Source organism: Amphibalanus amphitrite, unplaced genomic scaffold (assembly GCF_019059575.1).
Source record: "Amphibalanus amphitrite isolate SeventyFive unplaced genomic scaffold, NRLGWU_Aamphi_draft 000212F_arrow, whole genome shotgun sequence".
Classification (NCBI taxonomy): Eukaryota; Metazoa; Arthropoda; class Thecostraca; order Balanomorpha; family Balanidae; genus Amphibalanus; species Amphibalanus amphitrite.
In genome coordinates this window covers 303917-318016 of record NW_024881707.1, presented here as the reverse complement: position 1 = coordinate 318016, position 14100 = coordinate 303917, and the positions used below count along the sequence as shown (strand labels likewise).

Below are 14100 nucleotides of genomic sequence, written 5' to 3'. Positions count from 1 at the left end.
AGTGACCATCCCACCTTAACATAAGTTTTGAGTTGAGATATCCAAAATGATGTCCCTGGCTTGCACTTACTGGTTTGAGAACTCACATGATCGAGAGATGCCTCAAATCGAAAATATCTAATTTCAAAGTTGCAGCACTTGAGTTTAGAGGGGCAAATGCATTAGAATGCCCCCTCTGAATGTGTAACGTCAGTGCAGATCTAACGATTTTAAATCTTTTACTAAAACGTTTGGCAGCACGCGGTGGCATATGCTGCTTTGCGCGCAACAAGTGTCGCACTTTAACCCTCGCCCATGTAGGGGGGGTTGGTGCAACCCCCCCCCTGAGGTTTTTCTTAGCTACACGCCGAACCGTTTCAGATAGCCTGCTCAAATTTTCAGTACCCTATGGGGCATCCTTTGCACAACTTTTGGTATTTTTTTTGTCAAGGTCATGTCAGGTCACGGAGTTATGACGTCATAAAGGGAACAACCTCCGGCCAGATTTACGCTTAATTGGAGATTGCTTCACATTGGTATAAATGCCGACTGACCTGACACACTGATGGATTGTTTTAGAATCACAGCTGGCTGATTTGACATTGGCACAATGTCCGTTGACATTTTGAAGGTTACTAAAGGTCAAGGTAAGGTCAGTGACCTTGGTTGACCTGTAATGACTTCTTGCACTTGTATGTCTTTTCGGGGTATTTTGATGCCCTGAATTCGAATTTTCTATCCATTTCAGGCATCGTCGGTTGTTTCTTGTAGTTCATTTTGGGTCAGGGTCAGGTCAGTGACGTCACACGCCTGACGTGACCCAATGCACAAATTACCTTGCAGACTTCCGATGCTCCCAACGCATCATTTTTAGACTTATGACATCGAAATACACACCAAACGATAGAGGATTGATCAAGGATCACGACAGTGAAGGTTTCAAGTCGATATCTCTTACCGTTGTGCCGCAATCGGCGCGGAAATCTGAAAAAAAGTTAGATGTTTCCGAAAATTTGACATTTGACCGGTCATAAGTAGGTCAAATGTTGACCTAGGAACCAAAAAATATACCACCAATCGCGAGATCTCGTTGAGAGACAATCCGTTGGTCTTTTCCGCTAAGCTCTACGACGCTCCGTTTTCAAACGCCAGGGGGGGGGGGGTCGCACCAACCCCCCCCCCCTGCATGGGCGAAGGTGGCAAAACACCGTTTACGGGCGAGGGTTAAAATAAAGTCGCTAGGAACAGCGGAGATCCCAAAAAGTAAACAAAAGTAAGAGTCTAATATCTTGAAAACCGGTGAATATTTTTCGATGAAATTTAGTAGATATTCGTTTTCGCTCTTTCTGAACCGAGCGACATCACTTTTATGCCAATTCATTAACTTTTTTGAACATGGGAGGGTCCCTTTAAGCTGCACATCAGTGCATACGAAATCGAAATTCGATTAGATTTTGAAGATTGGAGAAACTTGTTTGGGGGTAAGCCCCGCATGGGGTCCAAGGTCGCCTTTCTGGATCTGCTGATGGTCTGAGGGGTATTATCACTGGTGCCATGTCTGCCCTAATAGCCGTTTTCACGACGGCTCATTGGTACACATTTGGTGCACATTAGGTGCAGATTTGGTGCAGAATTGGTCAAATTAAGTTCATTGTGTTTCTCAGAAGTTATCAGTTTGGGTAGCACAGTTGCTTAATACCTGATTTTTCTTTCAAATTATCAGACATTGTTTTTGATTAAAACAGTGAATTAAACTCATCATAAGAAGATATTTGTTGCAAAGGAGATTCCGAATCAGAATCAGAATTTTTCTTTCAAATTATCAGACATTGCTTTTGATTAAAACAGTGAATTAAACTCATCACAAGAAGATATTTGTTGCAAAGGAGATTCCGAATCAGAATCAGAATTTTTCTTTCAAATTATCAGACATTGTTTTTGATTAAAACAGTGAAATTAACTCATCACAAGAAGATATTTGTTGCAAAGGAGATTCAGAATCAGAATCAGAATATATTTAAAGCTAATCCAGACAATCACTGTTTCTTCATGTGCTCGCGTCTACAATATGGGCAAAAGACACTCAACCGGTGAAAGACACGATCTGGGTAGAAGACACTTAAAACATGTAAAACAAAAGTGGTCGTTCTAAGATCACAATAAAAGCTCCGTTTGCGTACATATATGTGCGTTTACCGCCGCGCCGTGCTCAAGTATTTCTTGACGGTCCCTTGGAACGCCGATATGCGGGTCTCCCTAATGTCGCGCGGCCTGGCATTGAACGCGCTGGCGGCTCGATGAGTAGTAAAGTAATCTTGGGCTCGATAGGCAAACCTTCGCTTGCCAGACTCGGTTTTTGACACGTGGCAAAACAAGAAGGTCATCCTGTCTGGTCGACCTCAATCTCACACTCAGCGCGGTACGAAACAGGCCAGCAGAGCCGCTCGGCTGTCCATGGGTCAGGACGGCTTTGATTAAACACAATATTCGGTACATTACGAGGCCCTGGGCAGGTAACCAGTTCAACTCAGCCAGTATATCGCTTACGTGCTCACGTCTACGCCGCCCTGAGACCACTCTTGCACAAAAGTTGAGTAGTTTCTGCACACGCGACAATGAGTGAGCGGTAGAGTTTCCGTATACAGAGATGCAATAGCGGATCACTAGTCCATACACGAGCGCTGGTAGTACCTCATGGGGGATACGATGTCTTGCATGACTGAGGCCGACCAATAAGCCAGTACACTTCGCTACCAACTGGTTGACATGCGGTTCGTAAGTCAAGTGTCTGTCCATTTGCCTAATTTTTTGACTCGCGGAATCTCTTCTACAATCACACCGTTTACATTGATACACATTTTTGGAAGACCGAGTAGCATTTGACGAGTGCCGAGTACAATCAGTTGAGTCTTGCTAGAGTTTACTTTCATCTGATTTAGAGCGAGCCACAGAAGCAAAGTGCACAGAGCCGATTCCATGCGCTGAACGAGTTGCGCAATGTCACATTTACGTCCGGTGACCAGGATCTGTGTTTCATTGGCGCATTGCGTGATGTTGACATCGCTGTTGACATATAAGCTGAAATTGTTGGAGAAAATGTTGTACAGCCCTCAGCAGACTGCGTGGTAGGTATTCTTTTTTTCGACAAAACCGGTGATAACTCAAAGGCTATGTTATCAGTCGGTCGAAACTCACTGCAAATAGATGCGCCATGCTCCACTTCTTCGATTAGGTCTATCACTAGACAAAGTATACGCCTTGTGTGGCAACAAAATGCAAAAGTCTGTTTTTGGGGCAAATATAAACTTTTGGATTTTGTTGCCAAACTGGATAGAAAATGAACACGATGATAATGCCAATCTAAGGTGCGAAGTCTCGCGCGTCATACTGTTACGATTTCCGAGTGACCGATGGCATAGTATTCGCGTTATTCTCGGTTTTGTCGAAAAAAGAATACCTACCACGCAGTTTGCAGAGGGCTGTACAAGTGTACAAGAGGGGTTCGCGCGAGGTGCCCTGATAGACGCCAATTATATTTCTGATTGCATTGGATAAGCGTTGACGTCCAGCGGAAGTGCACAGTCTGACACGCTGATAGTGATTTGAGAGGTAACTCGAAAACCAAGTGGTCTCCACTCCGTAAAGCTGGTGATTTGGTGCAGATTTGGTCAAGTTTGGTGCATTCGCTAGGTTGTTCGTCGTGAAAACGGCTTATATGTATCTTGTGCGAGAAAAAGAAAGTTTTACGAATTTGACTTGGAGAGCCGATCCTTCAATAGCTACTTCAACCAGTTGTGATTAATTTGGATGTACACTATTTCCCTTATCGAAACCATGCCAGGCTTCATGGAATGCTGACTGCTGATACGCTGATGCTCATATGATAAAGGGGAAAGCACAATGGAAGCCAATACTTATAAATACCACAACGAATGAATGAATGAATGAACGGATGAATGGATGAATGACTGGTTGTGCAGTGTGCAACTTTCCAATGCATTAAGTTCGTGCTTCTGCCGAGTACTTCATAGTTAGCTGCTGCTCTCGTTACAGTTTCGGAACTTCCATTGGCTGGTGATATTTCTGTGCTGTTCAGTGTTCATGAAAACGCAATAATAGTTCTTTTCGCTGAATATCAGTAACGAATTAGAATATTCGTTGCTAAACATGATACATTCGCAGGTGAATGATAATATATTTATAAATTCATCAAGCATTTATATGTATTTGGCAAACAATTCAGCCTATAAATAATATTACTATCTTGTTCCGCTGACCGCTCCCCACACAAATCATCGCATCTCATTCAATTAATAGCGAGCTGGCTTGTAGGTAAGAGCTGGCTTATAGGCGGGCGCCGGCTTGTAGGCAGGGGCCGGCTTGTAGGCGGGCGCCGGCTTGTAGGCAGGGGCAGGCTTATAGGCAGGGGCCGGCTTGTAGGCAGTTGCCGGGTGGTAGGGGGCCGGCTTGTAGGCAGGGGCCGGGTGGTAGGGGGCCGGCTTGTAGGCAGGAGCCGGATGGTAGGGAGCAGGCTTGTAGGCAGGGGCAGAGTGCTGCTCGGGGTAGGTGGCATATCCGTCGTAGGTGACCTCGGCGTTGTATCCACCGTAGTGGTCAGCCGTGTACTTGACGTGCTGGGTACGGCCGTCGGGCAGAACCACCGAGTAGTAGCCCTGCACGTTGTGACCGTCGCTCTGCTCGTTGCGGGCGAAGTTGGTGCCGGTGTAGTGGTCGTTGACGGCGTAGTCGAAGGCGAACGGCCTGGCCTCCTCCTTGTACTGGGTCTGCGGGTGGTAGGGAGCCGGCTTGTAGGCCGGAGCAGGGTGGTACGGAGCCGGAGTCGGGTGGTACGGAGCCGGAGAATCGGCGGCGGCCACGGCCAGCACGGCGGCAACGAGGAACACCTGAAAAATGATTTAGCTTTATTAGCTGGTGTATATTTATACCAAGTGAAAGTAATCGTTTGTATGTAATTGCTCAACGATAAGACATAACTGCTACGGCTCTTCTATTTGTATGTAAGAGCATAATGGAAACAGGTCCAGTCGACGGGTTGCGCTCATTGAATTGGTTTCCGTGCAAACATTTTTTTTATTCCTTTTCAAATAAATGCTGGTTTTCCATCAGAACGCTTGTACAGTAGATTACTGTGTTTATTGGAGCCTGGAGCACTCACCTTCATGTCTGGTTTGGGAGTGTTGAGACCGACTGGTGCCGACCGCCATATGGCGTTCCGTTTTATACGGCGACCCAGCCCCCCGGGCCCAAGGTGAAGGTCGCAATCTGGCGCACCCAACACTGCTCTGACGGTGCGCCTTTCGCATTGTCGTGGGTGTGGCAGCGGACTGTTAGCTGACCTAAAAAGTGTGGTTTCCTCGGTACCGACTCAGTTAATGCGAATCCCTCTCTTCCTTGTAAGTTGATATACCATGATAAGATAACTAACTATATGCCAATATGTGCCTATATGCCTATGTACATGACTGACACCATGTACTGCGATGGTGTCGTTTCATGCAAGTAGTATGTATTTATTCATGCGTGGATGTGCGTTTGCTTTCAATATGTTTGGTTTCTCGTTCAAAATGATATATGGAAGTTGATTTTTGTGATTTGTTTGTTGTGTTATCTGCATTTTTCTTATTGATGGTTATGGAAAGTTTTCACTGCGATAATGTCATTCCTTAATCGGCTATTGTTAATATAGTAATTATTGTACTATTCTGATTTCCTCTATCCTCTCCTTTCCCTTTATGGTATCATATTGGTAAATTGTGTTGAGTTGTAACCCGCCTCATTCGATTTGTTTTACAACTGAGATTTCACTTATGGTAGATCAAACTTATCAGGAAAAATTTAAATCAGCAAAGGTATGAATATGAAATAACCCTTTTGAACAGTTATGACCACTATAAGAGCTCATTTAACCCTCGCCGGACCTATTGGTTTTCTCTCTCTTTCCCCTCTCTCTCTCCTCCCTCTCTCCTCCTCTCTCTTTCTCTCTCTCTTTCTCTCTGTCTTTTATCTCATTCCGAAATCTGTCTCATTTCCTCTTTTCAAGATTTCTTTCTCTTTTTGTTTTAATTGCACGTTTGTATTTGTCACAAGAATCAGTCTTTTATTTGACTCTGCCTGTCACAATACTTTAACCCTCGCACGACCTATTGGTTTTCTACATACGCGCCGGCCGAGGGGGGAGGGGCGGGTACGACCCCCCCTCGCCGTTTCGCCCCTGGTGGAGCTAGCGCGTCGCGGAAAAAAACGAGCGTGTGCGCCGTTACGAGACGCAGAAGTTTCTACCCGATTTTAAGGTCCTAGAACAACCGGTGACCTCTAAGGTGAGGTCAAGTGCCCCAAGGTACGGTTCCATTTTTGGTGAATAACTTCGCCAAAAAAGGCCGCGGAGCCGCGATTTTAGCAGCATCGTGCTCACATCGCTCAGGCGTGTCGAATGATTTCTTTTTTTATTTGGGTGAGGTCAACTTACTCAGGGTGTTGACCTCAGGTCACGGTCAGGTCAGCGCCCCCAGGTCACGAAATTGGTCGAAGTATATGTAGGTCATGTCGCATATCATTCGATTCGGCAGGTCTTCCTGAGTCCATTGTGGCTTTCCTGACTCGCTAGCTTAATTTGGTCGGGAGTTATTGACGAAAAACTAATATGACCCTAATGACATCATAAATAACGTCACGCAATGTCAGCATTGCAAAAGTGACACATGTTACCTTGCAAGGAGTGCATCAAATCGCGATTTTGTGTGCTTGAGATAGTTGGAGATCGTTCCCGGCACCAGAATAGCAGTTTTCATTTTTCCCTATTGACTTATAATGGTGACTGGTGAGGTCACGAAAATGATCTAACCTCATATGACCTTTAGGAAAAATCCGAGATATACAAGCTGTGAGACTCGTAATGGATATTAGATCCAGCAAGTTTCATTTCCCTGTGAAAGCTCCTCTGGCAGTGAGGGCGTTGCGAAGTTGCGACATCTGAAGACCGTGCTGAGGTTCACTTATGACGTCATAAGTTAGTGACCTGACCTGACCCGAAACTGCAGTTGTTGTCAAATGATCCGGCCTGAATCAAAGGTCAGGTATGCCGAGTTTTAGCTCTCTATCGCCAGCGTGTTCGGAGCTATCGCGGAAAAAACCAATGGGGGGGGGGCGGCACCCGCCTCCCCCCCACGGCCGGCGAGGGTTAAGGAGAAGGGTAACAGAGTAAAAAGGAAAGGCATGGACTCTTATGACATGACTTATACCGGGTGCCCCCCCCCCCTAAAAAAAACGTTCCGAACTTTGAAGCTACACTGACAGCGTTACTTATGCTGTAGACACTTAACATTTTCGCCAGGGTAACATTTTGACATTGTTCGTACAAAATTTCAAACATTTTTGTCTATTCGTTCTTCTTTTATTGCATTGGAAGTAAAAGGAGACCAAATCAGGTTTTCCCTCGATCATTTTTCCTTGTTCGAAGTAATATGCGCGCGAGTTGGGAGCGCGGACCAGAGTTTGGTCGGCGTTTCCACTATACGGGATGCTTAGCATGATACTGGCCGTAACCAACTTCCTTCACGGAGTTTCTATGTTTGCCCTCAGGGTGTTAATTAACGCTGGTTAGTGCTCCCGTGAACAGTCAGGTTTTGGCGACTTTTGTCTCGCCATGAACTGGGCTCCCGAGATGTTCTCTTGGGATAACAACTGCTTGATGTCGTCTCTGCACTTCCCTTGTTAAGAGTGTGGACATCCTATGGGTACTGTTTAGTTAAATCCTGACCCCGACCCCACTTGTTGTACTCTTAAATAAATGATTAATGTTGATTGATTGTTGGTTCCATTTTCGCGTTGAAACTCCTTTTCCAAACAAGCACTGCACCAGGCTTTTTGTTGCAAAGGCATTCTGACGGTGCCTTTCATAAACGCGCTGCATGAACGTTCCAGCTTTGAGAGGACTAGTGCAAAAATTAATTAATATATTTATTTTTGTCCTAGATGACAAGCTTTTAATGATATGACACGTTCTTATGTCGTTATGGATAAGAATGAAATTAAGATTTAATTGTAAAAGGCAGGAAAAAGGCAAATGACAACGTTTATTTTAGTTCAAATAAATTCCGTTACAATCAAGATATTTCAACCAAACTCTGCCATGGCATCAAAATATGTCAAAATTGGACAGCATCGAAATTTCATGCATTTGGATGAACAATTTAGAAATGGTACGACTTTGAAGTTCGGAACGTTTTTATTGGGCCACCCGTTATAGCTCAGTTGAGCAGTACAGAGCTCAGGTGATGATAAGTTGCATTACCATATGCTTAGAATTTAGATGGTTCAGAGAAAGTCGAGGAAATACAGCAATGATACATCGAATGAAGACTGACTCTGGATATGCAAATGCTGCTTAGAGGGTGCGCTTGTGTCATAGCTACACACGATATGTTCTCCTTAGAGAAAACTGCATCGAAGGACTGAGTGAGTCCTTTGGAATGCATATGCATTGTCAATTGAAATTATTTGAATGTATTTTACAAAGCACCTTCTGGTTAATGGTTGATGATCTGAAATTTTAATGCTCCAAATTGCATCAAGTGTGTCTCAAAATTTCAGTTTTGTAAGGTTTTTCTTGCTGGATTTTTTTTATACCAATGATTAATGATGATAAGAAATTTTGTAAATAATCTAGATGTTTGATAAGCTACATTCCTGAAAGAAAGTCGTTTTTCTAAATTATTTTAAGTGTAGAAATTAAAGATTTCTATTAGCCACCATGGCAAAAAAAGAGCTTTCCTCCACACATAAAAAACATGATTAAATCTAACATGCCTTATCGCTGATGGATTCCAGCGGACAATTAGCCTATAAGCGAAAAGTGCCAAAGTTGATTACCCAAGACAATATGCGGATAGGCCATGCAATGGTGAGTAATCATCTCCTCTGCTTACCTTTGCTCGTTCTCGGTCAATAACTGGTGACAATGGACTGATCTCCTCCGACTCTCGGCTGCAGCCAGACCTTCGATTACTTCCAAACGGTTTATTTAAAATGATCATAAGTACATCAAAAGATATTTGCATAAATCTGTTTAGAACTATCCAATATACATGTGGTTTGTTATTCGTATCTTACCAAACATTCCGTTGTAGAGTATGACCGATTTTGACCGTCAAAATCCACCAGCATTGAGCAAATCGCTGTATTTCTGGTTTATCACAAATAGAATCATCAGAAGTACCTACATGTTGGCTGCCAAAGAATAAACATTTTCTAGTGTTGCGAAGGCAACTCTGTGCTGCTGAGAATTACGCATCGCTGTCCCGGCACAAGTTTTTCATTGCCCCGACTGAAAGCATACTCGTATGTATTTACACGAATATTTGCATTTATTCAATCTGCAATAGAGTTCCTCAACCTGACATGGGCATGTTTTACCTAGCGCGATAAGTGATATGGTTCCCGTGGTGTATCTTTCACAACATTGCGACATTACCGGGCCGGCGCGGCGTCACACACAGTAACTATCTCTATGATATTCATTGATGATATATCTGAGGCGCAACGATCGAAATGAAAGAGATTTCATTGCATAAGAATTCACATCAGTCATGGGTGATTTTAGAAGTTCAACCGATGGAACCAAAGTGATCTAAACGGGAGTGTCATCAACCATGTGCACATTTTTTCCACGCGATCTAAATGTTTCGGAACTTTTCATTTCCACTTTTTAGCTCCCACTATGAAAGCCTCCGGAAAACTATCGATTCTTGATTCATTGAAAACCATGAAGTCATTAGGAAAGCGAAAAGCATGAATGAATTGCAAGGCTTAGTGAATAAATTAATAAGTTAATGAACGGTGTTCTTTTTCAGTGAAGTTCCGTCAACAGCTATCCAAAGACGTTTTAACACATTCATCTGTATTTGTCACACATGTCGATTGTATGTAAATAAAATATCAACCATCACAAAAATCTTACAAAAATCAGCAAGCCTCATTCAACTAATAATGAGCAGGCTTGTAGGCAGGGGCCGGCTTGTAGGCAGGGGCCGGCTTATAGGCAGGGGCCGGCTTGTAGGCAGGGGCCGGCTTGTAGGCAGGGGCAGGCTTGTAGGCAGGGGCAGGGTGGTAGAGAGCCGGCTTGTAGGCAGGGGCCGGGTGGTAGGGGGCCGGCTTGTAGGCAGGGGCCGGGTGGTAGGGGGCCGGCTTGTAGGCAGGGGCAGAGTGCTGCTCGGGGTAGGCGGCCTCTCCGTCGTAGGTGACCTCGGCGTTGTATCCACCGTAGTGGTCAGCCGTGTACTTGACGTGCTGGGTACGACCGTCGGGCAGAACCACCGAGTAGTAGCCTTGCACGTTGTGACCGTCGCTCTGCTCGTTGCGGGCGAAGTTGGTGCCGGTGTAGTGGTCGTTGACGGCGTAGTCGAAGGCGAACGGCCTGGCCTCCTCCTTGTACTGGGTCTGCGGATGGTAGGGAGCCGGCTTGTAGGCCGGAGCCGGGTGGTACGGAGCCGGAGTCGGGTGGTACGGAGCCGGAGAATCGGCGGCGGCCACGGCCAGCACGGCGGCAACGAGGAACACCTGGAATGACATGTAAGAAATTAGACAATTCATTCAGTACGTTATTGAGTGACGGAATAGCGGTTAAACAATTCATTTAGCATTCAGTTGCATCGGTTGCTGACGGCCAATAGTTGTCATGCAACAGAAAAACAGTCTTCGAACTTTGGTGTAATCGCTCGAAAAACAATCTATGGGAAGACGTAAGTAAATAATTTGCACTTTGCTCATGGTGATCAGATCATATATAACTATCATAGTCAATGCATAACTGAACGCTCTTACCTTCATGGTGGTTGGTTAGTTGGACGAGTGTGTAGAACAACTGGTGTCGACTCCCATGGTCCGACACCTTTTATATGGCGAGCGGACACCCTCACGGTCTAGGTCACGGTCTGACCCGCCCACCGGTAGCGGGGCTGGCATACGCTGAGGCGAGGGCGTGGTCTAGAGGCGGGCGTGGTCACTCGCCGGGCTCGACCTGGATATGTAGCACCTGCTGATAGTGTATTCTAGATCGGCATTTCATTGATCCTGCAGCTTCATGGCCCTGTCATTCCTCTGATATTTATTTTACCCCTGTATGTTACTTAGCGGCCTTGTATCATATTCTAAGGTACGGTAAAATCAGGGATAGTTTTTATCTGATTGTCACGCAAACCTTTTTGTGAAGTTTTCAGCCTCGTCGATTCTCATAAAGCCATTATATCCAAAGTGTTTATTATAATATCTCATGGTATCTGTTATTGGCAGCTGCATGGTGTTCGAATGCCCATGTCACGGTTATTTAGGCTAACGACAAGCCGTGAGATTACATATGTGTATTGTGTATATTCGGTGCCTACGTATTTAAGGTAAAGAAGTATTATGTATTAAGTATCAAGCTAGGTCAGTTTTTTGATAACATGTCGGCCTGGGGAAGAGTTAACCCCACCAAATGCTCTGTTTCACACGTTACTGGCTTGGAAACGTGGAGATAACACAGCGGCATGTATTGCTTGTGTTGAGTTGAGTTCAGCAATATCAACTTTTGCTTCTTAAATCACGTAGGCGGCTGGGAACTGGTTTAAAAATATCCACCTAAATTGATAGGTATTTTTTCTTTTAGGGTTTTCAATACGGAATTGAGAGAAGAAAGAGTATAGGGGAGAGTGGGATAATACGCCCCCCCCCCTTAGCCCTCGCCGGACCTATTGGCTTTCTACATACGCGCCGGCCGAGGGGGAGGGGCACGACCCCCCTCGCCGTTTCGCCCCTGGTGGAACTAGCGTGTCACGAAAACACGAGCGTGTGCGCCGTTACGAGACGCAGAGATTGATACCCGATTTTAAGTTTCTTACTCAACCGGTGACCTCTGAGGTCAGGTCAAGTGCCCTAAGGTACGGTTCCGTTTTTGGTGAATATCTTCGCCAAAAAGGGCCGCAGAGCCGCAATTTTGGCAGCATCGTGTTCGCTTCGCTCAGGCGCGTCGAATGATATACTTTTTGTTTGGGTGAGGTCAACTTAGGGTGTTGACCTCGGGTCACGGTCAGGTCAGCGCCCCCAGGTCACGAAATTGGTCGAAGGAGGCCATGGAGGTCATGAAGGAGGCCGCACATTTTTGCACACTGTGCAGTGTACATGATATGTATGTATGTGCATGCATTGACTGCAGTCTGCACAATGGCAGCGTGCATCAACAAATTGGACATACGGATCGTCTATTTGTGATCGACTTCACTCATGTTGCAATGTTTACTTTCTCAGTTCAGCAGTTCTGATAGTCATATCGAGCCCAGTCTGATGTATGATAGTGTCTTTTTTATAAGACAGTTCGTTTTCATTGATATAGGAAGCACAATGCAAATACATGTATAAGAAAGCTTCGTTGTTATTTCGTTTTGTTCTCTTTTGTTTTCTTGATGCAAGTAATCTTTTCCAAGAAGTGCCTGGCGTCTCATTCTATAGCCGTTTCTGCCTCATTGTCACGGACATTCTTTGCAGTGCAAAACGGCATCATCACCTCTGACGGGATCGTGCTAGCGACCCAACGTTTGGAAACCAATTTGTCACACACGACAAGATAATTACTGGCAAGAATCAGTCAGTCACGTTTTTTCAACAATCACGATCGAATTGTCTTGAAATTGAATTGTCTTGGAAACCAATTGTCTTGAATTTTGTCGTTTTGACCCCCTCGGTGCGGCTATCCATTAATAAATAAAAAATGGTGACACTATTCGCAGGCTTTTTGGCACATTTTAATTCTTCTTTTCTGCAGAAGTAAACATATCAGGTCTGAGTCTGTCAAAATCAGTGCTACCAGATCATGTCAAGTGACCTAATCTCAATAAAAGTTGTAATATGCTCGTCACAGTTATACACCAGCCGACTGATGCCTTAGAACTCTAAGCGCTTGATAAAAGCGACAGTTTTCCTGAATCTTGCACATACTTCGTATTTTTGTATATCGTTGACCTAAGGTCAGGTCAGTTTCGCGACTTCTCCTTTTTACGAAAATTGATGAAAATTGAACTGCAACTTTTTTGGATGCAGGCTATTTTAAACACTTTGAAACATTGTGAAGGAGGTTAACATTAAATTTGGAATTAAAAACCTGCACCCGTAACCCCACCTTAGACCCCTGAGGGCATCTTAGGTCATTTTGGGTAACCACCAGTTTTACAAAAACTTTTGATAGACATGTTCTAAAGCCATGAAAATTCCTTATCCGTAAATACCTATGTACAGATTGATGATATGAATCAATTGATAATCCTACGGCGTTAAATCTATCTTAAGATCTGGATTTCTTTCTGATGCGGCTAATCTCTTTTACACGTACGAATACGCTGTGTGCTCAACGGTCAACACACATGCAGGTCGCATAGAACATATATGCAATGACATAAGCGTTTATTTACACCTCATAAATAGCTCAATGATCATCAGTCACTCCACTAATAACCTATCAACGAATTAATAGTGAGCGGGCTTGTAGGCAGGGGCCGGCTTGTAGGTGGGAGCAGGCTTGTAGACAGGCTTATAGGCAGGGGCTGGCTTGTAGGCAGGGGCCGGCTTGTAGGCAGGGGCAGGCTTGTAGGCAGGGGCCGGGTGGTAAGGGGCCGGCTTGTAGGCAGGGGCCGGGTGATAGGGGGCGGGCTTGTAGGCAGGGGTCGGGTGGTAGGGAGCAGGCTTGTAGGCAGGGGCAGAGTGCTGCTCGGGGTAGGCGGCATATCCGTCGTAGGTGACCTCGGCGTTGTATCCACCGTAGTGGTCAGCCGTGTACTTGACGTGTTGGGTACGGCCGTCGGGCAGAACCACCGAGTAGTAGCCCTGCACGTTGTGACCGTCGCTCTGCTCGTTGCGGGCGAAATTAGTGCCGGTGTAGTGGTCGTTGACGGCGTAGTCGAAGGCGAACGGCCTGGCCTCTTCCTTGTACTGGGTCTGCGGGTGGTAGGGAGCCGGCTTGTAGACCGGAGCCGGGTGGTACGGAGCCGGAGTCGGGTGGTACGGAGCCGGAGAATCGGCGGCAGCCACGACCAGCACGGCGGCAACGAGGAACACCTGGAACATAAGTGAGTGCAT

At 45.4% G+C, this 14100-nt stretch overlaps 2 protein-coding genes across 2 annotated transcripts; both read right to left on the bottom strand.

Annotated features, from left to right (window-relative positions):
- Positions 1–4269: 4269 nt before the first annotated feature.
- LOC122385228 (cuticle protein 7-like) lies at positions 4270–5161 on the bottom strand. The gene is made up of 2 exons (XM_043373350.1): positions 5156–5161; positions 4270–4883 (listed from the first exon to the last, which is right to left on the bottom strand). Exons 1-2 carry the CDS (start codon positions 5159–5161, stop codon positions 4290–4292), a joined length of 600 nt encoding a protein of 199 aa, XP_043229285.1. The 3' UTR covers positions 4270–4289.
- Positions 5162–9955: 4794 nt separating this feature from the next.
- On the bottom strand, positions 9956–14100 carry LOC122385227 (adhesive plaque matrix protein-like). Its single transcript, XM_043373349.1, has 2 exons — positions 13499–14100; positions 9956–10570 (listed from the first exon to the last, which is right to left on the bottom strand). The coding sequence occupies exons 1-2, from the start codon at positions 14098–14100 to the stop codon at positions 9979–9981; spliced, it is 1194 nt and encodes a 397-aa protein (XP_043229284.1). The 3' UTR covers positions 9956–9978.